At 41.3% G+C, this 27,708-nt stretch overlaps 1 protein-coding gene across 2 annotated transcripts in view; it reads right to left on the reverse strand.

The window, feature by feature from the left end:
• Positions 1 to 10,694: 10,694 nt before the first annotated feature.
• Positions 10,695 to 27,708, reverse strand: part of zmp:0000001088 (trypsin) — an 88,401-nt gene continuing 71,387 nt past the window's right edge. For both annotated transcript variants that reach the window (XM_060937613.1, XM_060937612.1), the window contains exons 3-5: positions 26,974 to 27,115; positions 11,178 to 11,441; positions 10,695 to 10,911 (exon numbers count right to left, since the gene is read on the reverse strand). In XM_060937613.1, the coding sequence (XP_060793596.1) occupies positions 10,741 to 10,911; positions 11,178 to 11,441; positions 26,974 to 27,115 (577 nt within the window). In that variant the 3' untranslated portion in view covers positions 10,695 to 10,740. The remainder of the gene's footprint in view (positions 10,912 to 11,177; positions 11,442 to 26,973; positions 27,116 to 27,708) is intronic.

The raw sequence follows: 27,708 nt of genomic DNA on the forward strand, positions 1-27,708 counted from the left end.
CAAGGGGGCAAATATTTTTTCATATAGTGTGTAGTAGTGATGGCGGTCTGACAACGTGTTTCAAACAATTAACTGCGCCAACCACAAAACCACGGCCCCGAAGGTTGCTTTAGTCCGGGAAAATCATGTGGCATATTACCAGGGCAGTTGCGCTTTATCAGCTCCCATGCCCACCTGTTACCCCTCCCCTCCAATTTTCTCACAGACACGCGGTACAACCGGAAAGATGCCAAACATAAAACAACACACACAAACCTACAGGCAAGTCCTTTAAATTTAAAATACATACAAATAGCTCCACGGCATGAAAACAAAACGTCAATGCAAGTCTAAGGTACTTGGCTCGGCGACCAAAATCATAATTAAAAAAAATCAGACCCCGCGGCTGCACCAGTAATAGCCTTCCTGACTCGCATCGAGTCAACGCTAACCACTTAATCCGCGATCCCAGTTTAGGCGTGTAGGGGACTAAACACTCTGAAGTGATGAATTTTCACCCCCGCTGCATGGGGGGTGACGTCAACGACACATATTCTTACGCTATTTGCACACAAAGCGGACCATATATGAACACATACACCAACATAAACGGAGATAAACTTAGCCTACAAAGAAAGAAAATGGATTCACAATATTGTGATTGAATTCGTTTAATTCGAAAGGGGAAAGACTACTCCCGTAAACTGACTGCATATTGCAGGATATTGCAGAGACAGTGCACTTGTAAGTGTACATGTAAAACCCCCGCCCGCACGACCCCGCCCCTTGTCCTTATCACAGGTCTGTGTGTGCGCGGCTGTGTCAGCATTTCACACATACACCCACAATAACTAGTCCCCAGTAGTTAGGATTGATACACATATCTAAAACAGGGTTAATATTAAATTCAGGCTTTTTGAAATAATCCTACCTTAATACAGTTGAATTCTACGATTGCAACGTAAGAATCATAACAACCAATCAGATTTGTTCTACTGTGCCAGTTTTAGTAGTGATTTATGTGAAATGTATTTTTGTGCAATGCGCAACCACTTAATATTTCGTATTTGAAAATGCAAATTATTAATACGTCTATAATACATTATATTTTCATAAGAAAACAATTAAGTGATCTGAGTCTCCGTTGAGGGGGCGGGGCTGTAGCCACGAGGGGGCGACGCCCCCTTTCACCCCCCCCCATGGCGCCGGGCCTGATCTGACCTCTGTGTAGTAAAGCACATCACCATGCGCAGACTCCAGTTCAGACAGGAATTGTTGGAACTGCCTGTGTTTAAGTCCCTTTGCCCTGATGAAGTTTATGCATGACGCCACAACCTTCATGACAGAATCCCACTTCAACACTTTGCAGCACAGTGCTTGCTGGTGAATTAGGCAGTGGACTTGTAGCGGGGCGATAAGACCCCGTTCTTCCATCTCCCGGTTCACGAGCCCGATCAGACCCCGAGACGCACCCACCATACTAGGAGCTCCGTCAGTCATGATGCTAACAAGCTTTGACCAGTCCAGGTTCAAGTCTTCCATGGTTTGGCATACTTTGCCAAAAATATCCTCCCCCGTCGTAGTCCCTTTGAGACTTTGGAGGGCTGCCAGATCCTCGCACATTTCAAAGTTTGCGCTAACTCCACGAATAAAAATTAGCAGCTGCGCTGTGTCCTGCACATCCGTGCTCTCATCCAGTGCTAATGAAAAAAAGTCATATTCTTTCGTCTTCTGCTGCAGCTGGGCATATACATTACCCCCAAGTTCTTCAATGCGTCTTGTGATTGTAGTCGCCGACAGACTCATGGCATTAAAGACATCTTTCTTCTCGGGACACACCTCCTCCACGACAGCATTCAAACATTTCTTGACAAATTCTCCATCAGTGAAAGGTTTACCGCTGCTAGCTATCAGTTGAGCAACCCGAAAGCTCGCTCGAACAGACGACTGGTTCAGCTGAGCTTGGCGTACAAATGTATTCTGCTGAGCTAACAGTATACTTTTTAGCTTTGAGAGTTTGTCTGCTCGCATTTGGCCTTGCAAGCTATCATACTTGTCTTTGTGACGGGATTCATAGTGTCGGCGCAGATTGTATTCTTTGAATACAGCCACTGTCTCTTGACAGATGAGACAAACAGCCTTTTCTTTGCATTGAACAAAAAAAATAATCATTTGTCCACTGCAGGTTAAATACCCTGCATTCTGAATCTATTTTTCTCTTACCTAATCTTTTCGCCATTATTCCGTGTTATTTGACAGTGGTGTGTCCAGGATTTTTTTTTTTTTTTGAGGGAGGGGTTTCAGATATGGCACAGACTGCAGAAGGGTGGAATAGAATGTTACATTTCTATGCATGTACAAGTCGCGATCACGCGGCCAGACTGAAAAAAAAAATCATAATGCATCTCTGGTATTGTTCAGGGGGCCGGGCAAAATGTGGAGGCGGGCCGTATCCGGCCCGCGGGGCGTAGTTTGGGGACCACTGCTGTACAGGATAAGCGGCTACAGATAATGGATGGATGGATGGATGGGATGGATGGATGCTAACTAGCGCTAATTTGAGCATAGAATGCTAACTAGTGCTAACGTGAGCATAGAACGCTAACTATCAACTGACAGTTAAAGAGAATTACCTCAGGTCAAGCAGCTGAGGCTAGCATTGCAGCAAACAAACAAAAAATGTTATATCATAGAGGTTAGGAGGTCTGAAGAGAAAACCTCCCAGGAGATGCAGGCCAAATTTTAATGAAAAGTGGAGCAAAGCCAGCAATGTGAATGGTCCTGTGAATGGTTAGTGATTTTTTAATCTCATCAAACATAACTTCCATCAGTTCACAGTTGTGTGAGTGCTCATATGAGAGAGAGAGAGAGAGAGAATGTTAGTCTTTTCCTCAAGTTTAAATATTTAACTTGTGAAATAAAATAGCCTATTTACCTAAATAATAATACTTGAATATTGTAGCTCTTACTGTATTATTTTTCACATGCAGTTACACTCTTTCAGTTAAACCAAGAAAATGGCTGGTTTAAAAAAACATCGAGTGTGGTAGATTCTGGAATCCACCAACCACAGTGGCAGGAGGATTGAAAAAAGTTCATTTCCAACCCTGTTGTTCAGTAAAAGTAAGCAGAGGCGCATTAAGGCTGTAGCTTTATACAGTAATGTCTTTATTTTGCGTTCACATACAAAGAGCCAGTTTCTAACACTGACCCATAATAAATTCTAGCCAAACAATCACACTAATGTTTTTGACCTTCTCTCAAAAACACCATTAAATCATACAAGAAAATGCTTTTAAAGCAGCAACATTGTAGGATGGTTGTAGTGTGAAACCCGAGCGTTGTTTTGCTATGAATTTGTGCTTTATACCACATCTACATAGATGGTACAGAACTGAATTTGCTTTCATTTATTAGTACTGTATGTATTGTACCACTCAAAAGTTTGTATACCCCTACTCATTTATAGGTTTTTCTTGTATTTTGACTATTTTCTACATTGTAGAACAATGCTGAAGAGATCAAAACTATGAAATAACACATGGAACATATATGGAATTATGTGGCAAACAAAAAGGTGTAAAAAAAAAAAGACAAAATGTTTGATATTTTAGATTCTTCAGCGTATCCACTGTTTACCTTGATGATGCTTTACACACTATTGGCATTGTCTTAACCAGCTTCATGAGATAGTCACCTGGAATGCTTTCCCAGATTGCACACTTACTTCGGTCCACCATTGGCTGCGCTGATGGTCTATCAGAGGTATGACCAGCGGGCCTTCATCGTGCTGACGTTGGCAAGCCGATAGAGGGGAAAAAAAGGGTGCAGATATTCACTTTAACTGTTCTCATATTTTTTTTTAAATTCTAAAGATTATTCAATTATAACAACAGCAGGGTAGTATTGTAACTTTGCGGCTCGTGGGTGGCAGGACACACGAGAGTAACGAGATCTCATTTTTTCCCCCCTTTATCAGCTTGCCAATGTTGGCCCGACAAAGGCTCGCTGGTCATATGTCTGATGGACCATCAGTGCAGCTGACAGTGGGCCAGCGTTGGACTGACATAGGTGTGCTATCTGGGTTTCAATTAACAGGTGTGCCTCATCAAAAGTTAATTAGTTAATTTCTAATTAGTTAATTTCTTGCCTTCTTAAGGTGTTTGAGATCAAACAGTAAATAGTAAATGATAAAAATAGAGTAAATAGCCCTATTCCACAACTGTAGTAATCCATATTATGTCAAGAACCGCTCACCTAAGTAAACAGAAATGACATCTATCATTACTTTAAGCCATGGCAAACCGTTACTATTAGAGCTGGGACTTGAGCTCAGCCAAAACTTAGCCAGACACACCAAAAAAGCAACAGGGCAAAGGATTTTGCAAGGGATTACAGGGCTCAACATTAACGCTTGTCCGCTTGTCCGGGACAAGTGATACTTTATGTCGAACAAGGTCATCGTCTCAGTTACTTGCCCAATCGGACAAGTGCCAAAATACACCGATATTCGGGTTACATATCAAATTTATCAGTTTATTCACATGATTTCCGAAGCATTTCACTCAACATATTGTTTTGATGAATCGCCGGATGTTTCTATTCAGAAAGAGCGATGTGTGCATGCGCAATATTCAGACCCTCTAGGATTTCGCGATGTTGCAATTTGCAACATCAACGCAAACTCAACCAATCCCCGCGAATTCAGGGCAGTGTTGCAATTATATCCAATCACCGCAACTTTCCCGCAAATTTGACCAATCGTTGGCGTCGTCTTGAGGTGACGTCAACAAACTACCTTCCACCTTACTTCTGTGTATACGTTCAAGAGAAGCAGCATGTGCGAGTCAGTGTTTATATAGGCTTAAATTCTGTTACTGAAAGTGTGTTATGTTTACAGTGAAGGACTGTATGCACTTTACATTATTTTTTACTTAATACAAGAAATTAATGGATGCCAACATTTTCGCCAAAATGGTATTTTATTTTCCATTGTCTAGGCAGCTTCAGCATCATACTGTGAGATTCTGTTCAAATTGTTTTTTTCTTCTATGAAGCCTGAGCCATTTATTTTATTAGTTTATAATTATTGTTTAATTTAGTCTTCAGGAGAGACTGCCTGCACACAGTACTAGTATTAATAGTTTTTTTTTTTCTTACATGAAAGCTGAGGCATTTATATTATATTTTAAGGTAACTTCATGTTGTGCTGTGAGGTTCTATGCACTTTAACTTTTGAACCAACAGGTGCAGTTGGATAAGTAAATCCTATTTTTCTGCATTTTTGTAGTCCTGGTAATCTTTTATATTGGTAAAGTTGTTTATAGGACCATTTCTCAGTGTCTTTGTTTTTTTAATCAATAGTTTTTCAGTAATAACTTAATATTTAACATATCACTCAATTTTAATCACAAAAAGAGAAAATCGCACCAATTTCTCGCAACTTTCACTTCCTCCTGCAATATAATCGCAACAAAAACCTAAAAAACACAGCAACTTTCATCGCAATTTTTTGATAGAAATGTAAACTAAATTTGTATTTCTATGATTCTGTACATGAGAAACCCATTTTTGATACTGATATCATTCTGAGAGGTCAACATCATGGAGAACAGGCAAGGTTGGGAAACATCCCACATTTTGATAAATCTATATAAAAATCTCATGTGTTTTGGATTGTAAGAAACAATTCCATATGAATATGAACATGACAGAAATATACTTCAACTTGTCAGAAATTATAAACTTTAACTAATCAAAAACTTGAACTACAATCAAAACTCTAAATGCAGTGTAAACAGTTGAACAGGTTCCATAAAGAACATTTTAAAATCACTATAGTATCTACATTTATTCTAAGGGCCTTGACCTTTGGGGATTACAATGTTGGCCTACAAATTGTAACTACAGAACACTGGAAAACAGAACACTGAAAACAGAACACTGAAACAGAAACACTGAAAACAGAACACTGGAAAACCACACCCCTTGCCCCACTCTGAACCGCGGGAAAATAATGGGCTACACACAAAACATGAACATGAAAATTCCGTTGAATCTCTACCTCTGCTAGACTGACATATAGTTATTCCTGTGAATTTAGAATTGCCCTATCAATGTCCAACATTAAAATGACTGAAAATTAAACTACAATATACTGTATTCTTCAACTCTAGTGCAAATGAGAGCAAATGCTCCAAAACATTACTCACTTTGAAATTATCAATGGAAATGGGGCAACTGTGTTCAGCTTCTGACATAGTTTGTGACCACTGGAGACGTTTTACTTATCAGAAATGAGTTGTGTCATGTCCAGAAACATGGAATCATATATTTACTTTACATTTACAGTATTTCACATTTTAATCCAAAGATAGATTATTTCTAATTTCATGCTTAGAAATGCATTATCGTGGAGGTCAGTGACCTCTAGCTGACCTCAGAGGTGATTTATAAAAATGATATCAGTATTAGAAATTAGTTTATCATGGCCAGAAACATGGAAATACACATTTAATTTACATTTCTATCACATTTAGAACCTAAGATACACCCGTTTCTAATTTCGTGCATAGATATGCATTATGCTGGAGGTCAGTGACCTCTAGCTGACCCCAGAGATGACCTGTAAGAGTAATACCAGTATTAAAAATGGGTTTCTCATGGTCAGAAACAAGGAAATACACATTAATTTCACATTTCTATCACATTTAGATCCTAAGATACACCCGTCTAGAATGCCATGCATAGAAACTTCAAATTTCAAAGGTCAATGACCTCTACCTGACCCCTGAAGTTACCCCTAAGAGGAATATCAGTATTATATATGATTTTTTCATGCCCAGTAACATGGAAAAACACATTTATTTTATATTTACATCACATTTAGGTGTTAAAATACAGCCTTTTCTAATTTCATGCATAGAAATGTGCCATCATGGAGGTCAATGACCTCTAGCTGACCCCAGAGGTCAAACTGAGAATGCCTCCACGTCTCAAATTAAAGCTTATGCCTTCAAGAACAAACTCTGAAAGTTTCATGCTTTTTTCATTTTGTGCACAATTCTTCTGATAATAAGAGCTTAACAGCCCCACTAAAATATCAAACAGTGTTTATACAGTACAATTAACAATTTATTAGACTCCAGAATAAGTTCAATTGCAGACACTACTCAGAGACATTAATAGTGGTTTTTAGTTATCGGATAACACTCTGTAATGTTAACCAGGCCTTTATTGGCATAACTAGTCAAGGGGTCATTTTGACAATAATCAAAACCAATTTTCAAAACACAAACGTAAAACCAAACGGACAACATACTTCTTTTAAAGTATGTTGGCTAAACTGTCTAAATCCTGACAGCTTCTTTTGCTTATAAGGTGCTTTTGGTGCAAAGACACAGTTGTGTGTGTAGCCTTTTGCTAATTTAGCTCATTTTAGAAAGTCAATCAGTGTACGAGCTGACAGCAGAAGTCAGTTTGATGTCAGCAAGATTCACAGACGTCTCTTTCAGCAACTTGAAGGTAACAGAGTTTAAAGAATTTGAAATGAGTCAGTGCACTGGGATTTCTGAGAAAAATGCAAATTTATATTAGATTTATAATCAATGGTAATTCATTGGGTGGAGCACACTGTATTTGTTGGATCCACTAACATGATATTTGTGCTACACAATATGGCACCTACTAAAGAACATACACAACAGTTCACACTGCACAGTTACACTCTCAGAAAGATTTTTTTAAAAATTAGCCGAGTAAAACTGAGGAAATATAATTTCTTTAAATATAATTATTAGTTTAGCTATACATTTCGTAAACCATTTTGTGTGTCACCACAAAATGAGTCCAGTGTAGCCAAAGTTCATTCTGAGATACAGTGATCTGAAATAAGAGTGCATCAAAAAAAACCACCATTTTTTTCTAATTTTACAGTAAATATATTATTTAATCTTTACTGTAACTGTGAACAAAATATTATATGGTAAAAACAACTTGTAAGTATGACTTTGTAGGCCAAATAAAAGTGTGCTATACATTAATTTCAATTTACACATCACGCAAAGTTTACAGCTGATTTTCTCCAAACTTTAATTTTCTGTGAAGATTATGCTACCTGAAAATATTTTGCTAATTGGTGGTGTAGTGGTTAGCACTGTCGTCTCACAGCAAGAAGGTTCTGGGTTCAAACCTCACGGCCGACGGGGGCGTTTCTGTGTGGAGTTTGCATGTTCTCCCTGTGTCTGTGTGGGTTTCCTCTGGAAGCTCTGGTTTCCTCCCACAGGTCAAAGACATGTAGATTAGGTAAAATACCCAGTCACTGGGGCTACACAAGCCAGTACATGCTTAACGCCGGTCCCAAGATAGATTGGGGAGGGTTGTGTCAGGAAGGGCATCTGGTGTAAAACCTATGCCAAATCAAATATGCAGCTCCTGATGAACTGCTGTAGCCACCCCTAATGGGAGTAGCTGGAAGAAGAAGAAACTTTTCTGTTAATTACTCTGGAATGACTGCACTAAATTTAAAAAGAAAAAGAAAAAAATCACCCCTTATTTTAAAGATAATTAACGTTTAATTTTTTTGACTGACTGGACTCAATTTGTAGTGACATGCCCCAAATATTTCTTTCTTAAATTAGTTTATTAAATAAGTAACAAAATAATAATTGGGGGTGTGCTCTTATAAGAAAGTTAATCAACAATGAGGCGGTATGACACAGAGTTACTGTTACCATCCCTAAGTTACTAACAAATTTTCCAAGAACAGTTCATCCCTAAGTGTTTTATTCCTCTTCACAAGTAAGCTCTTTCCACCTCAACAACTACCTAGAAAACAGAAAGCTAAGGATCAAATGGGGTAATACGGAGCTGGAGCACCAACAGTACCCAGTTTACTTTGGCGTCACCCTTGACAGAACACTTTCCTTTAAAGAACATGTCAACAAACTGAAGAGGAAAGTGTCAACTAGGAATAATCTCCTCAGCAAACTAGCCAACACCAGTTGGGGGGGCAGATCCCAAAACCTTGAGGCAAACAGCTCTAGCACTCTGCTATTCCACTGCAGAATATTGCTCACCAGTCTGGGCAAGGATGTGCCATGCACACAAAGTGGACTCAGAGCTGAACAAGTTATGCAGGACAATCACTGGGACACTGAAAGCTACACTAACATCAGTATTATATTATATAGACTCGCTGGGATACCACCACCAAACATTCGACGTGAAACCATCATGAAAGTTGAGAAATACAAACAAGCAAATGACCCAAGACACCCTCTCTATGGTCACCAGAAAAGTGAAACAGCAATTAAGATCATGCAGAAGCTTTATGATGGTTGAGGGCCTGGATAAAGCACAGGCAGTGGCTTACAGATTGGACAGGTGGGGACAGACTGGCCAACACCCCCACAACAAAGCTTTGCCAAGTCCAGGTGAAATGTTACCCAGTGGGTCAGTCTGAGGGAGAAAGAAGTGGGTGACATTAAATAGGGAACAAGCAGGAGTGGGGAAGACTGGGGACTCCCTCCACAGATGGGGTTTCTCCACAGATGCTGGGTGCCCTCCCTTGCGGCGTAACTTCTCAGACCATGCATCACATCCTCCAGGATTGCCCCCAAGGACCTACTGTACATGTTCAGAAGAGGACCTTAAATCTTGCAACAGTGCTGCGATCACACACTGTAAAAAAAAATCCGTTGTTTTTACGGAAAAATACTGGCAGCTGTGGTTGCCAGAATAATCCTGTTAAAAATACAGTGAAATGTAAACAACATTACAGAATAACTTGTACATTTCACTGGGATTCCATGTACAATTAATGATAACTAAATGTAAATTTAGGTATTCAATGTACAATAATCAATACATAACTGTTAATTTTACGGATATTCATTGTACAATAAAAAAAGCATCTAGGAATGAATTGCGAGTGTTCTCGATTATTGGTTTTTGTGGCTCCAAAATGATGGTTACAAGCAGTGATCTACTAGACAGATATTTTATTTGATTTAGAGTTTTACGAAATGTGCCGGAGAGCCTCTACTGACATTTTTTTTATTTTTTTAACAGGGCAATGATGTAATTTTAACTATCACATTCTGTTTTAGTATTACAGTTTGTCTGTGTTTAAACTACAACAATTTGTAAATTCTACAAAAAAAATATGATCAATTCAACATATTCTTACTGTTAAATTAACAGTGGTATTTGGTTAGGACATTTTTTACAGTGCATGGATTACACATTGGTGTGACAAGATATGATGATGATTATTCCTCTTATACCAGTGACTTGCCAATTATTTTTTTTAATTAAAAGAACGACATGCTGTACCTTTTATCTCTTTATACTTACATTTGTGGAACAAGTTAGTTCCTGTTATCACTTATTACTATATAGCAGTTATAAACAGTCATTCAGTACTCACCAGCTTCCCTTTTTCTCTCACAAAGTTAATAACAGAAAGAAAATGCAACTTGCCAAGGAACCGCAAAACACAACATCCTCCGACCTGAAACGTTTTCATTATCTGAAAATGTAAAGCCACAGCTTTACCTCTGAATGTAACAATGACTGTACAATGACTGGAGACTCCTTCCAATCCAAACGGAGAATTCAGCAGGTGGCATAAAGCATCATAAGTTACATTTAACATTATTAACACAATAACACAACAAGAAGATATACTCAAAAAATTTGGCATGTTCATCTCTTTGTGGTTTCAAGTTAATGGTTGAAAATGTATTGAGGTAGCATAGTCTAGTTCTTGCCACAGTTCCCATAAAAGCCAAATACAGTGTTGTCTATCCACTTGCGAAACTTCGACACAGCAGTGTAAACTCCAGGATACCGAGGATCTGCACAACTGTTTCCCCAAGACACGATCCCGTAGACACGACCTTCACACACCAGTGGCCCGCCAGAGTCACCCTGCAAAGTGGAAACTCTTAGACACCCTGCACAATCAAAGCAAGTGTCAATATTTCTAAACACTGAAATCACATGCTGAAACTGTTTCTGTTTAGCCTATTAATTCAGATTCTATACACATGTCTATTTTCATTAAACTTGATTAAGTGGTTCTCCATGAGTAAGTGAGTTGCTATGACTACTCAGATTGTTGCACGAATTGGTTCTAATTAAAAATCTATAATGTGACAATTATTTTGAAATAATGTCACAAATGTGTAACTTACATTACAAGCATCTGTTCCTCCATCAGCATAGCCAGCGCAGATCATGTTTTCTGTGATGTTGCCATCGTAGGAGTCCGTCCTGTTGCAATAGGCACTGGAGATGATGGGCACTATGGCGGTGTGAAGAGATGTTGGGGTACCCCCTGTGGGGCTGGTGAATCCCCAACCAGATACACGACACACACGGCCCTCTGCTAAGTTATCCCCTTGACGGGGCAGCGGTGCAGGGGACACAAAGTTATTCACAATCACTGGAGTCTGCATCTGGACGGGGCAAAGAAGCAGTTTGCATGAAAAGTTGCAAAGGTGAAGGCTAGAGTTAGAGAGGTACCATTGCTTATGACATCATACATAATGTACCTTTCAAATGGGGCCACAATGAATAAACATTGTCCAATGCCTTTCAAATATCACAGTAGGTGGTATCATTGTTTTTATCAGCTTTAACGCTTATTAATCTTTATATACCATATAAAAGAGCAGCCAAGTCTGAGGATATTTAAATGCCAAATATAATTAGGTAAAACAGCATTGTTTTCGGTTACCACTAATGGAGGAGCCTTCTTCTCTGGGGGTCACCTTTAATTTACAGTTATTAAGTTATATAAGTGACATTCAAACTAAGAACAGTGAAAATGTGATCAAACTTTTAGCAACACTTTGAACAGCACATAAAGGCACTCTTGACAGAGTTATGTCGATGTTTGTAGTAATTGAATCTTGACTGCCTTGAATTCAGGCCACAGTACAAAAGACCTGCAATGTATCACAACCCTTCAGTCTACTGCAGAGGCTACCAAGTCTGTGTGAACCAGGAAGTCAGATGGTGGACCTCCCGGAATCGATAAGCTCAGTATTTTTCCAGTTTTTTACGGCAGAAAAGGAATCCAACAACCAAGAAAAGCCGACTAAGAGTTTCTTTTCAATGGTAAAGACAACTTCCTTTGTAGAGATGGATCAATTGCTTTTTGCTACCGATAAGAAGGTTGTTCTTCCAATCAACTGTAAGTCACTTTGGATAAAAGCATCAGTGAAATGTGTGAATGTAAATTTAAATGCTTACACTACTCACTGAGGTCTTTGGGAATAACTTACTACCATTGCAGACCCTTGACAAAGCCTATCCCACTCTGGCACCCAAACTGGGACCCAGGTGAAAACTTTGCCTCATTTTGTTATAACTCCACAAATTTTAGGTCAAAAACAAGTTGGTCCAAGGAACATGCAGGTGAGGAACACAAGTACAATGCCCACCAGATTTGCATTGCCAATGACTCTCACAACCATTAGGATGAGGACATTATGAGTGCCTTGAAGAAGTAGGGATTTAACCCCTACTTATTAGATCTGGTAAGGCCAAGGGTCGTGCTTCCTACGTGCAAGATAAAATAGCTTTGATCTGTAACTGGACAATATCATACATGTCAACCCCTATCCATATTTAGTATGGATTTTGGGCATTTTAAATTTATACGGGCATATTGGTAAAATGCTACGGAAATTATGCTTTTACCCTAAAAAAATGTTCAACGTTTTAGTACACAAACATCGCAGAAGACGCCTTCATTTACCTTCAGAGTTACTCGATTTGCATTTCCAGAATAACACAAATTGATCCAAATGTCCACACATGCGCAGTTGTGCAAGTAGTCATCTTCCAGCTGAGCACAAATTTTTCAAGCACACAAGGTGAGTCATGGTAGAGGTTCCACCAAAGAAATGATGGAAGACAAAATCAGGGGATCATTTTCTTCCAGAATGGATGGAAATGTTTGATGGCATTATTCTTCCATCGAAGCTAGGAAGTGATAACACCAATTGTTCACTTTGTAATCAGGATGTTAAGGTTGTGGCATCGGGGTTGTACGACTGTCAGTCCTGCGTGCTGTGGCGCATGCACCCCGAGCTCCATGCGCGTCGAGCAGACTCCAGCAAGCGCGCCATTAACAACGTGCACCTCAACTCAATTAAGGACCTATATGTGCACCTATTTAAGGACTGTGCTGATGCACGATCTGTGCAAAGTATTATGCTATGTCAGTACACATTCCCGAGCCTTACTACCCGTGTTTCTGATTTTCTGTTTCCTGATTCCTGTGCCTGTTTCTTGTTCTCATTCTCACTTTTGCTTTGCCTCTGATATCCTTTTTGAGCCCAACCCTTTGCATGTTTAACGTTTTGGATTTAGTCTGCCGATTTGGACTGTTTGCCTGTGTTGTACATATCTGCACTTTATTATTAAACTTGTACTTCTGCATTTGCATCCGTCTACCTTGTACCTGACAGAATATTTCGCTATACAATGGATGTAGCAGAAGTTTTCCAGTACACCATTCCACGCCGCTTCCAGGTTTCTCTGTCTCGGCCCCTCGCCTCGTATTTCCAGCTGAGTTCTGACTGGAGTCCCCCGGCACCCTACTATTGAATATATCATCGTAGGGGATTCAGTCTTCAGTATGACTTGCTCTTTGAGGACCTCCAAGAGCCCAAGCCACCAGAAACCATCTGGGTAAGCTTTATCCTCATGTTTATTGCTGGACAAACACACAGATGGGCGGATTATCTAGTAAGGGTCAAGCACCCATGCCTTCAGAGCTCACAGACTTTTTTAGCCATGCTCTAGTGTATCTATGAATCTTTGGAAAAGAGGGACCGCCATGAAATTTTCTGGGAGGGGGCTATCATGCCTGAGACCAATGCAGCAGCAGCGGAGGAGGCCATTGTCCTAGAGCACCTCCTAAAGGCTGTCAGTTTAGAACCAATCCCACAGCCTGTTCTACAGTCAGTTCCAGAGCCAGCATCTGAACCTGAACCAGAACCAGTACCACAGCCTGCATCAGAGCCAGCGCCTGAACCCAAGACAGCGCCAGCGTCTGTTCCAGTGCCAGAGCCAATGCCAGCATCTGTTCCAGAACCAGTGCCAGCATCAGAGTCAGCACCAGTGTCAGCTCCAGAACCAGTGCCAGAGTCAGATTCAACACCAGTGTCTGCTCCAGAGCCAGTGCCAGAGTTGGAGTCAGTCAGCACCAGTGTCTACTCCAGAACCAGTGCCAGTGTTGGAGTCAGCTCCAGTGCCAGAGCCAGTGTCAGAGCTTGTGTCAGTGTCTACTCCAGAGCCAGTGCCTGTGTCAGCTAAAGCATCAAAGCCAATGCCAAAGTCGGAGCCTGCGCCAGCTCCAGTACCTATGCCAGAGTCAGGGCCAGTGCCAGAACCTGAGCCTGTTCCAGAACCTGTGTTAGAGGACGATAGAGTGACCTCTGCCTCAGTTTGCTATGAAGACATCTGCGTTGTCCCACCACCACCTGGCTATGAAGACGTCATTGTCATCCCACCGCCAGGTCCTAACCAGGACCGAAGCAATGCGCTGACAGAGCTTGAGCCCATGCCTGAGTCCAGCTCTGAGTCCAAGTCAAGTCCAGGGTCTGAGTCATCTCCAGAGCTCAAGTCCAGCCCTGAGCTCGAGCACACTACCAGCCCTGCGTCCAAGCCCAATCCAGAGCTCCAGCCTGAATCATCTCCTGAGCTGGAGCCAGAGTTCAGCCCAAAGCTCAAGTCATCTCCACAGCTCGAATCCAGTCCAGAGCTTAAGTCCACTGTAAGTCCTGGATCCAAGCCAAGACCAGGGTCCAAATCAAATTCTGCACGCTTCCTGCACATAGCCCAAGTCATTTCCAGAGCCCGTGTCCAATCCAGAGTTTAAGTCATCTCCATAACTCGGGCCCAAGTCCAGTCCAGAACCCGAGTCATCTCCAGAGATCAAGCCCGAGCCATCTCCAGAGCCCGAAACCAGTGCAAGATATCAAGTCAGGAGTCCAAGTTTTGTCCTGAGCCTGAACCTGAGCCTCTACCAGAGCCAAGTAGGATGGATTTTTGCTCCTGGAGGGAGCTGTTGGGGGGGCTCTGTCAGTTCTGCATGCTGTGGCACATGCACCTGAAGGTGCGCCCCAGGCTGCACATGCATCGAGCGGATTCCAGCACATGCGCCGTTAATGATGCGCACCTGAACTCAATTAAGGAGCTATATGTGTACCTATTTAAGGACTGTGCTGACGCATGATCAGTGCAAAGTATTACGCTATGTCAGTATGCATTACTGAGCCTTACTACCCGTGTTTCTGATTTCCTGTTTCCTGTGCCTGTTTTTCGTTCTTGCTCTCACTTTGCCTCTGATATCTTGTTTGCTCCTCGCCCAACCCTTTGCATGTTTAACATTTTGGATTTAGCCTGCCAACTTGGACTGTTTGCCTGTGTGTCTGTGTTCACTATTGTATATATCTGTACTTTATTATTAAACTTATGCTTCTACACTTGTATCCATCTACCTTGTACCTGACAATGACCTAAAAGAACATATGTGTGGCAGCGGGGGCGTGGTCAAGCGTCGGTCTGTGACTGGAGGGCGGAGTCAGGGAAGGTAAGTGGCAGAATCACTGCACCTGATGTTAATTAATGTTTGTGTGTCTTCCCCAGTGACCGCGCCCTATTTAAGGAGAGAGAGCGAGAGCAGAGGGAGCTCTCTCCCCAACCAGACGACTGTGTGTGTGCATGGCTGGGAGAGTTAAAGTTTTACACTGAAAAGTGAAAATAAAAAGAGTTTTGTGAACTCAGTTCTGGCCTGCTGTCCTTCTGTGCTCCACCCACCCGTACAAACTGTCACTATATGAAATCGAAGTTTCATCAGCGAAATGTAACAGAGAGAAAGAATCAGCAGCCAATAAATTTTTTTGCTCAGAAACAACCTAGTAAAGTTGGTAGTGACAATGTAGTGAAATCCGAAGTTGTGTTCTGCAATTTTATCGCACATCATTTTGGATTAAATGCAGTGTGCAACATATCGCAGTTTAATAGTTATTGCTGAAACAAATGGAGGTAAGATTACCTTATTTTATGCATGGTTATGTCAGTAGTTATTATGGATTTTTTTATAGAAAGTAAGGATTTTGAGACACTGTAGTACAAGCGATGCCTATTTGGGGTTGACATGTATGCAATATGTTGAAGGCCTACCAGGCCATAAGGGCTAGATAACATGTTGCTGGCACTCACTATTCTTAGTTATTAACTAACTATAGCTGGGTGTGTCTTAGTGATCAGGTATAACATTTGATCAGTGTCTAGCCAACTTTGCTGACTTTATCAACTTTGTTGAAAAACCTCAGCTTTGTCCCTTCTCAAATCTCTTCATAAGAAAGAGTGTTGTATTTTGCAGTCAGTTGTTCATCAAACAATCTCAAATTAACACCAAGAATGTAGACACAACTCTAGATGCATGACACAACTCTGCATGAAGTAGTGACCTAGATACCCTGCAGGATCTCCATTACCAAATGTCGAGGCACACAAACTTCTTCAAATCCCCAAAACACAGTCTTGAGTAGCATACTCCCATGACCCCTTACAAAGCTGTGCTAGACTAAAGTGGTCTACTGTACCATGTCCTGAGCAGAATCCAATGTTGTAGTTGAGTCACTAAACCTCGAGTCCGAGTCCAGTCTCAAGTCCCCAGTGTTCAAGTCCGAGTCAAGTCCAAGTCTCATCTCATCTCATTATCTCTAGCCGCTTTATCCTGTTCTACAGGGTCACAGGCAAGCTGGAGCCTATCCCAGCTGACTACGGGCAAAAGGTGGGGTACACCCTGGACAAGTCGCCAGGTCATCACAGGGCTGTCACATAGACACAGACAACCATTCACACTCACACCTACGGTCAATTTAGAGTCACCAGTTAACCTAACCTGCATGTGTTTTGACTGTGGGGGAAACCGGAGCACCCGGAGGAAACCCACGTGGATACGGGGAGAACATGCAAACTCCACACAGAAAGGCTCTTGCCGGCCACGGGGCTCGAACCCGGACCTTCTTGCTGTGAGGCGACAGCACTAACCACTACACCACCGTGCCACCCCAAGTCCAAGTCTCATCTCATTATCTCTAGTGGCTTTATCCTGTTCTACAGGGTCGCAGGCAAGCTGGAGCCTATCCCAGCTGACTACGGGCGAAAGGTGGGGTACACCCTGGACAAGTCACCAGGTCATCACAGGGCTGACACATAGACACAGACAACCATTCACACTCACACCTATGGTCAATTTAGAGTCACCAGTTAACCTAACCTGCATGTGTTTTGACTGTGGGGGAAACCGGAGCACCCGGAGGAAACCCACATGGATATGGGGAGAACATGCAAACTCCACACAGAAAGGCTCTCGCCGGCCACGGGGCTCAAACCCAGACCTTCTTGCTGTGAGGCGACAGCACTAACCACTACACCACCATGCCGCCCCAAGTCCAAGTCATTCAAGAAAATTTTGAGTCGACTACAAGTCAAGTCCACTATTGATCTGAGTCGAGTCCGAGAACAAGATTCCAACCACACCATTTGACGGTGGCTGTTGCTGCCTTTATGTGAAAGCATCTCTGCTACTGTGTTGGACTAACATTACTGCTTGACTGCCCCCATTTTAGTTACAAGGCTACAGATAAAAAGCTTGTTCATTGCTCAGCAAGCCCCGCCCACTATTAACAGGGCAAATAACATGACGGAGGGTTAATCGGTTTTTTGGAGTTTATCGGTCAGCAAACAAAACCCACTATCAACAGAGCAATGAACATAGTGTGTCGTTTACTTCTCTGGGTGGAGTGTTCAAATGACGATTGAAGTTTGAGGTTGTCCCCGTCGTCTCCTCAATAGTTCTTCTACATATGGAACACATAGCAGTGGATTTTTTCCCACTGCACTACAAGTCTGTATAAGCAAAGCAGACAATCATAGGGGCTTCTCTCCAGACATTCTAGCACCATTAACGTTAGTTTGTTCCTGAACATGACGTATGAACAGGTGAATGTGCATTCTCTTGCATGAAATTAGTATAAAGTTAATGTAGATATAAATATCTTATGCCAAATTATTATGGCATGTTACAAAAAATAAAGAAAAAATCAGAGTCCTCATCTCCAATTTACAAGTCCGAATGCAGTTAATGCACGAGTCCAAGTCCGAGTCATCAGTGTTCAAGTCCAAGTCAAGTCACGAGTTCTTAAAATTAGGGCATGAGTTGGACTAAAGTCCGAGTCCTGGACTTGAGTACTATAAGCCTGGCAGAATCTAGACAGAATCTACACTATCTCCCACAGTGCAAAGACATGTATGTTAGGTCAACTGGCCACTCTAACTTGCCATGAGTGTGAATGGTTGTTCATCTCTGTGTTAGCACTGTGATATATTGGTGATCTGCCCAGGGTGAACCCCACCTCTTGTCTGAAGTCAGCTGGGATTGGTTCCAGTTTCCCCTGCGACCCTGACCGATAAATGTTATAGATAATAGATGGATGGATTACATAAGATTTTTTTCCCTTTCCTACAACAGGGCATGCTGTTAGAGGAAATATACTTGGACTCTGAACTAAATCTCATCTCATCTCATTATCTCTAGCCACTTTATCCTGTTCTACAGGGTCGCAGGCAAGCTGGAGCCTATCCCAGCCAACAGGTGGGGTACACCCTGGACAAGTCGCCAGGTCATCACAGGGCTGACACATAGACACAGACAACCATTCACACCTACGATCAATTTAGAGTCACCAGTTAACCTAAACTGCATGTCTTTGGACTGTGGGGGAAACCGGAGCACCCGGAGGAAACCCACGCAGACATGGGGAGAACATGCAAACTCCGCACAGAAAGGCCCTCATCGGCCACGGGGCTTGAACCCAGACCTTCTTGCTGTGAGGCGACATCGCTAACCACTACACCACCGTGCCGTCTCTGAACTAAATTTCCCTGAAAAATCAATGACACAATTCTAGCTTTCATACACAAGGACATATGCTGAAACAATAAATGCTGTTTTGTTTTCAAATAATTCTAGTTAATCTTAATCATCTTCCAGGAACAATGTTTCAAGCCAAATATCTAATTACATCTCAGTAATAGGTTATTTTTATTTAAAATGCTCTGTTTACATGGATATGTTGTGCCTGAAAGAAGTTTATAGAGCGTGCAATAGCCCAGAGAGTTTTCCAATAACCCAGTGCATTTTAAAACCCAGTACATTTGTTTCTCTTCGAACAATGTAATAGAATAAGACACTCGCAGACTTATGGCTGCCTGTTGAGCCAAATGAACCATAAAGAGAAAAATCAGTGACAGGAGATGACACTTACCCATGTCCCAATGCAGTATTTAAAGTCAAACAAAACCCCAAAATAAATGCTGTTTGCCAATCACTGCAAGAGCCCTGATGCCCGCCCCATATATATATATATATATATATATATATATATATATATATATATATATATATATATATATACACACAGTGGTGCTTGAAAGTTTGTGAACCCTTTAGAATTTTCTATATTTCTGCATAAATATGACCTAAAACATCATCAGATTTTCACACAAGTCCTAAAAGTAGATAAAGAGGACCCAGTTAAAAAAATGAGACAAAAATACTATACTTGGTCATTTATTTATTGAGGAAAATGATCCAATATTACATATCTGTGAGTGGCAAAAGTATGTGAACCTCTAGGATTAGCAGTTAATGTGAAGGTGAAATTAGAGCCAGATGTTTTCAGTCAATGGGATGGCAATCAGGTGTGAGTGGGCACCCTGTTTTATTTAAAGAACAGGGATCTATCAAAGTCTGATCTTCACAACACATGTTTGTGGAAGTGTATCATGCCATGAACAAAGGAGATTTCTGAGGACCTCAGAAAAAGTGTTGTTGATGCTCATCAGCCTGGAAAAGGTTACAAAACCATCTCTAAAGAGTTTGGACTCCACCAATCCACAGTCAGACAGACTGTGTACAAATGGAGGAAATTCAAGACCATTGTTACCCTCCCCAGGAGTGGTCAACCAACAAAGATCACTCCAAGAGCAAGGTGTGTAATAGTTGGCAAGGTCACAAAGTACCCCAGGGTAACTTCTAAGCAACTGAAGGCCTCTCTCACATTGGCTAATGTTAATGTTCATGAGTCCACCATCAGGAGAACACTGAACAACAATGGTGTGCATGGCAGGGTTGCAAGGAGAAAGTCACTGCTCTCCAAAAAGAACATTGCTGCTCATCTGCGGTTTGCTAAAGATCATGTGGGCAAGCCAGAAGGCTATTGCAAAATGTTTTGTGGACAGATGAGACCAAAATAGAACTTTTTGGTTTAAATGAGAAGCGTTATGTTTGGAGAAAGGAAAACACTGCATTCCAGCATTAGAACCTTATCCCATCTGTGAAACATGGTGGTGGTAGTATCATGGTTTGGGGCTGTTTTGCTGCATCTGGGCCAGGACGGCTTGCCATCATTGATGGAACAATGAATTCTGAATTATACCAGCAAATTCTAAAGGAAAATGTCAGGACATCTGTCCATGAACTGAACCTCAAGAGAAGGTGGGTCATGCAGCAAGACAACGACCCTAAGCACACAAGTCATTCTACCAAAGAATGGTTAAAGAAGAATAATGTTTTGGAATGGCCAAATCAAAGTCCTGACCTTAATCCAATCAAAACGTTGTGGAAGGACCTGAAGTGAGCAGTTCATGTGAGGAAACCCACCAACATCCCAGAGTTGAAGCTGTTCTGTATGGATGAATGGGCTAAAATTCCTCCAAGCCGGTGTGCAGGACTGATCAACAGTTACCGGAAATGTTTAGGTGCAGTTATTGCTGCACAAGGGGGTCACACCAGATACTGAAAACAATGGTTCACATACTTTTGCCACTCACAGATATGTAATATTGGATCATTTTTCTCAATAAATAAATGACCAAGTATAATATTTTTGTCTCACTTTTTTAATGGGGGTCTCTTTATCTACTTTTAGGACTTGTGTGAAATTTGATGATGTTTTAGGTCATACTTATGCAGAAATATAGACAATTCTAAAGGGTTCACAAACTTTCAAGCACCACTGTATATATACACATTTAAATTAAAAATAAAACTTTATAACAACAATTTATCCACATTAAAAGTTATGATATTGCTAAAAATAGGCTTACCTGGCCACAGCCATTTGCACTGAAACCGGATATCTGCTTGTGACGTAACTGGATCACTAGAACGTGTCTGTTCTAGTGATCTCCTATTTCAAGAGCAGAAATAGGAACATAACGGACAAGGAGGATAACAGGAACAAACACAAGAACATTGTCATTCCCTACATTTCTGGTCTATCTGAGAAACTTAGGAGGATCTTCTACAAACACAACATTCCGGTACATTACAGACCCAGTAACACCCTGAAGCAGAAACTGGTCCACCCTAAGGACAGAGTAGCCGGACACAGACAGGACACCATAGTGTATGCAATTCAGTTCAGTGAGGAATGCACGGCCTAGTATATTGGGGAAACAAATCAACCACTTCACAGGCGCATGGCTCAACACAGGAGAGCCAGTTCCTCAGGCCAGGACTCTGCTGTCTATCTTCATCTTAACAACAAAGGACACTCATTTCAGGATTGCAACGTATGCATTTTAGCCAGAGAGGATCATTGGTATGAGCAAGGAGTTAAAGAAGCCATTTTTGTCAACCTGGAACGGCCATCACTGAACAGAGGTGGTGGTCTAAGACATCATTTATCAGCCACCTACAATGCAGTCCTTGGCGCACTTCCCAGACAACTGAATGCACACCAAAACCCAGCTGTTTTCAGTGACTCACAAGAGGACAGAGAGAACCAACTATCCATTGATCATCCCAACGACTCTCTAAGCTGTTCACACCCAGCCCCCAGTGACCCACACCAACAGGATGACTCAACGACACCTTAGGATTGCTTTTCATCCATGAGTATCAGGATAAATACCTGATACTCCCTATTAAATGGGGTTTACATTAGACCGTATCAGCGGATCATCAGATTAACGTTTTTAAAACGATTAGCGTGCACACGGCAACGCCAATACACGATTCGCGTGCACACAGCAACGCCAATACACAGATACGCTCGGCTCCGCAGGCATCCTGCGCTCCAAATCACTCCGCCCTGAACAGCGAGTGCCCTCTGGAGGGTGCGCACTCCGGCCCTGCGCAGCTCACAGAGCGCGCGAGTGAAGCACACAAGCAGTGATTCGGGACTGAGCCGCTGTGTGTGTGATCTCAGTGCATGTCGGGCATGCGCGTCACTTACCACTTGCAAGTGGAAGGATGGCAAGCCTAAAGACAATCATAACTACACAATGGGCAGTATTTGCATCAGTATTTGCAGTATTTTTATACTTTTATACTCTTTAATGAAAGGTGATACAAGGCGGAAGTCCGCACCGTTTTTCAGCAGTCGCGTCACATGACCAACGCCAGCGAATCAGGAAGGTGGATGTCACAGTGACGTTGTCCAATGACGACGCCAGCTAGAGCTCAGCACAGCGTATCCACATATCTGCGTATTCTCAATGTTTACACAGCACCGGACCAGACACGATCTGGATTGAATACGTGGACCCTGGCGGATTCCCGTTTCCCGGCGTTTCCAGGCGTTTTAATGTAAACGGACAGTGCATCCGCGAAGAAAACGAGACAGATACGATCTAATCTAAACTTGGCCTTAGTCAGACAGAACCGAAGAAGCCTTTCGGATGAGAGATGAAACGTCTTCAAGAATCTTCAAGCAAGTCCAGTTGCTCTTTTTTACCACCCACAGATCACTAGAACGCCGTTTCCCTTAGTATTGCTGAGCCATCAAATAAATACTTCTAATTCAAAAGAAATCCCCAGGCACTGGAGCTCGTATCTCTCTCGTGTGTGTGTGTGTGTGTGTGTGTGTGTGTGTGTGTGTGTGTGTGTGTGTGTGTTCACTCCTTCAGCAGGGTTAAATACAGAGAAATAACTTTTTTATTCATTCCTTTCATGAAAATGCACAATACCCAGTCTTTTGGAGCGAAAAAGTATTGAATTAGAACATAATTCAAGATACATAGATCAAAGTGACTCTTTTCATGATTGGAAAGAAGCAGCAAGAAGAATATAATTCTTATATAATAAAGCGTCACTGTGCTGTAATGTATATGTGACAAATAAAGGCTTCTAATTCTAAAAATCTAATCAGAAATTTTCTGCAACCATGTGATTTTTACTGGCAACAAAATTCCCGAATCAACAGACTTCGCTTTTATGAAGTTTAAATCTCACTCGGCTAGATAAAGCATACGTAGTACTGACACAGATACTAGTAAATAATGGTTGTTTTCATAGCAATGCGATTCTTGCTGTCAAAAAAGATCGCTTTTTTCAGTGAGTGAAAACAAACAAAAGCATGTCACAGAAAAATATAAGGATTTAAAAAACAGCAACAACAACAACACTGTGAGTAGTCGGCAATGGAGCATTTATAGGCAGCAAAAGGCTCCAAAAGACTGGGTATGAGTGTACTCATTGTTTACTCATGTGTGTGTGTGTGTGTGTGTTCACTGCTTCAGTGATCGGGCTTATTTTTCACACCCAAACGCTTCACACTCGGGCATCTTCAGGGTTGTTTACAACAATTCAGAAGCAATGTATCCACTAGATCTCAGCCTCGGTAAGTCATGGAGCATGAAAGTGTCATCACAGTCTCCGAGTCTGTCGTGTAATTTGTACTCAGAGCACAATATTTGAACCTCAGAGAGAGTAAGATGTCCACACCCAAAGCCATTGTTTTTCTTTTAAAGTAAAATCATAGTACATAGTATGCAGGTACAAATATGAACAAGTGAACAAACGTGTCTTGTCTGGATATTATCTGTCAGTATAAAGGAGTTTATTTTTGGCTTTAATTCAGTGACCTGAGCCATTTCAGGTTTCATTTATCATAACACAATATTATTCAACTCCATATCAGGTTGTGTACCCAAACATTTCAATTTCTGAGCTCTACAACATTGTCTGACTTTATGCTGAAACTGTGGCTCATGGTTTCATGACTAAATGCTTATCTTACTGTAATGCTTTTATCTTTTGGAAATCCCTAAACTTCAACAGATTCAAAATTCAGCTGCTTGATGCCTCAGTCATTCCAAGAACTCAGCATACACTAGATAAATATTCCAATAGTTACACTGGCTACCCACTTCACAACGAATAAAGTATGAGCTTCCCACATGTCATGCAAATTCACAACTTTACCCCACTGTTGTTGTTATTATTATTATTATTATTATTATGAGTAGTGGCGGCATGGTGGTGTAGTGGTTAGCGCTGTCGCTTCACAGCAAGAAGGTCCGGGTTCGAGCCCCGTGGCCAGCGAGGGCCTTTCTGTGCGGAGTTTGCATGTTCTCCCCGTGTCCGCGTGGGTTTCCTCCGGGTGCTCCGGTTTCCCCCACAGTCCAAAGACATGCAGGTTAGGTTAACTGGTGACTCTAAATTGAGCGTAGGTGTGAATGTGAGTGTGAATGGTTGCCTGTGTCTATGTGTCAGCCCTGTGATGACCTGGCAACTTGTCCGGGGTGTACCCCGCCTTTCGCCCGTAGTCAGCTGGGATAGGCTCCAGCTTGCCTGCGACCCTGTAGAACAGGATAAAGCGGCTAGAGATAATGAGATGAGATGAGATGAGATTATGAGTAGTAGTAGTAGTCAGTAGTAGTAGGAGTAGTAGCACTAGTAGTAGTAGTAGTAGTAGTAGGGGGAAGCCATGGCTAATGGTTAGAGAAGCAGGACCAAAAGGTAGCTGGTTTGATTTCCTGGACTAGAAGGAATGGCTAAAGTCCCTTTGGGCAAGGCATCAAACCCCCAACTGCTTCCCAGGCTGCTCTGGGTATGTTGTATGTCATTCTGGATAAGAGCATCTGCTAAATACCATTAATGTAGTAGTAGTGGTAGTAGTATGGTGGTGGTAGCATTATTTTATTTATTTATTTTTAGGTATTCAATTTTTAGGTATTTATTTTAGGGCAGGGTACACCCCAGACAAACTGCCAGGTCATCACAGAGCTGACACACAGAAACAAACAACCATTCACACTCACATTCACACCTACCATCAATTTAGAGCCACACTGTAAAAAAAAATTAGTCAAGCCAACTTAAAAATGTAACGCAACCTGCTGCCAAAGGATTTTGAGTAAACTCAACTCCGGGCCAAATAGTTGTGCTGACTTCCTCTTTTAAGTTGACACAGATGAGTATTTTATGTTGACCTTACTTTATTTAGCAATTCAGTGCATTCAAATTGTGATGATGAAATAAATTGAAATAATCATTCCAATTAACTTGGAAAAGCAAGTTGGCACAAAAAACATTAAGTTATCCTAAATTATTCTTTTTTTAAGATTTTTTGGGGGCTTTTTTCACCTTTATTGGATAGGACAGTGTAGAGACAGGAAATGAGCAGGAGAGAGACAGGGAGGGATTGGGAAATGACCTCGGGTCGGAATCAAACCCAGGTCCCCGGATTTATGGCATGGCACCTTATCCACCTGAGCCATGACACCCCAAAATGTTCTTTTAAGTTCACATAGAAGAGTATTTTATGTTGAGTTGACTTGACTTGCCTTTAGAAGTTCAGTCCAACAAATTGTTTAGTTGAAATAAATTTAAATAATAATGCCAATTAACTTAGAAGAGCAAGTTGGCACATCATGGTTCTAAGTTGAGTTTACTCAAAATCCTTTGGCAGCAGGTTGTGTTACATTTTTAAGTTGGCTTGACTTTTTTTTTTTTTACAATGATTTAGTGTGCATTACATTTTTTAGTTAACACAAACCTCTCAACACTTAAGTTCTACTTCACTCTGCCTATTAGTACACAAACAGAAACAAATACCGACATACAAGGAGGGAATTCCCTGGCCTCTGTTGAGGAAAGCTTAGTCTAGACTCCTATACAACGTCTCGTGTCAGTTTCCACGGACTCTCACTCCACCCGACCGTTGAAACTTTCGAACTTGTGAAGTGCGCATGCGCAGTGGCATTGGTTAAGGGGCGTCAATCAGCACTTGAATATATAAGTTCACTTAACTTAATTATCCAATTCCTATGAACTTGTGGCGAAGGAAAGGCGTCTCAACTATTTTTTTTTAGTTACTTGAACAATTAGAAGGGAAATTTGTTCATTCAACTTAGAATCCTTTTTTCACTCAACAATTTTGCAAGTTACATTTTTTTACAGTGCACCAATTAGCCTAACCAGCATGTCTTTGGACTGTGGGGGAAACCGGAGCACCCGGAGGAAACCCACACAGACACAGGAAGAACATGCAAACTCCGCACAGAAAGGCCTCCGTCGGCCACTGGGCTCGAACCCAGAACCTTCTTGCTGTGAGGAGACAGTGCTAACCACTACACCACCATACCACCCACCCAGAAGATTATTTTCATCTTATACCATGTCCCAATGCTAGCATGTAATAATTTTTATCTATTTATAATTCCATTTAATGGGTAAGATGAAAAAAACACTGTTTGTTACAGAGAATCAGCAAAATGCAACATTCTCTGCTCTTTCCTGAGCCGGAACAGCGTTGTGCTTTATCACTGACAGTTATAATGCACTAACATTGGAGACTCTTGTCAAACATGCTAATGTCTCCTCACAGAGAACTTCAACATATCAACTATTACACACATTTTTTAAGTCTGTTTCTGGAGTATCCACCATACAGGTCCCGGTGTAAGCAGTGATTAGGATGTGTGATTCTGTGATCTGAATTAAGCTCAGAGCTGCTGTGTCGAAAATGAATCGACACTTTCCGAGTCCTATGTCTCCTAAGACTGTAAATCTATCCGATTTACTCCAAATCATGAATTAAGTCCTGAAGAATAGATCAAGGTAAACAAGTGTGTTTTTATTTTAGATCGAAGATAACAGTCTGTTACCTTAATGAGCATGATGTCTGCGTTGTTCGTGGTTTTGTTGAACTGTGGGTGAGGTACTAGGAGCTGTGGTGAGCGGTACTGTTCTGTCCCTTCAAACAGACTTATAGAATAAGCTCCACTGACAATCCTCATGTTCCCGGCACTGGACACAACACATAAAATTGGTCAGGCTTCTCCAGAAAAGGACACAGTGGAAATGTGACATAATACTGAAATATGGAATTTAATTAGCATTTCCTACAGCTACCGTAGATACATAAGGTTTAACTGGACAGTATGATTAGATCATATATTCTGCAGTGTTATGAATATAAACCAGAATATTGCATCGTAAATCAGGCATGCAAAGGTTACACATAAAAGTACAGTGCTTTTTCTCTGCTGCACTTATTCTTTTTGAGATTGAATGCATTTCTTACATGTTATTACAATTATTATAACATAATATATATCCAGAGATCACAGTCAACAAACACAAGCGCTATCTTCCAAAATTATAATTACAGCATGCTGTTTCATTTCAGTATTTATCTGATTAACTTTTTTAAAGCCTTTATTTTGATTTTCATTGCTACCCTTAAACATTCACTGTAAAAAAAGAATAGTTGAGAATACTTGAAATTTCAAGGCAACAGTCTGCATTAAGAATTTTATGTTTTGCCAATGATGTGCCCATGATAATCCAAACTATGATAAAACTGTTATCTTTATTAAGAATTCTTAATTAAGTCAATT

This window comes from Neoarius graeffei, chromosome 13 (genome assembly GCF_027579695.1).
Source record: "Neoarius graeffei isolate fNeoGra1 chromosome 13, fNeoGra1.pri, whole genome shotgun sequence".
Lineage (NCBI taxonomy): Eukaryota > Metazoa > Chordata > Actinopteri > Siluriformes > Ariidae > Neoarius > Neoarius graeffei.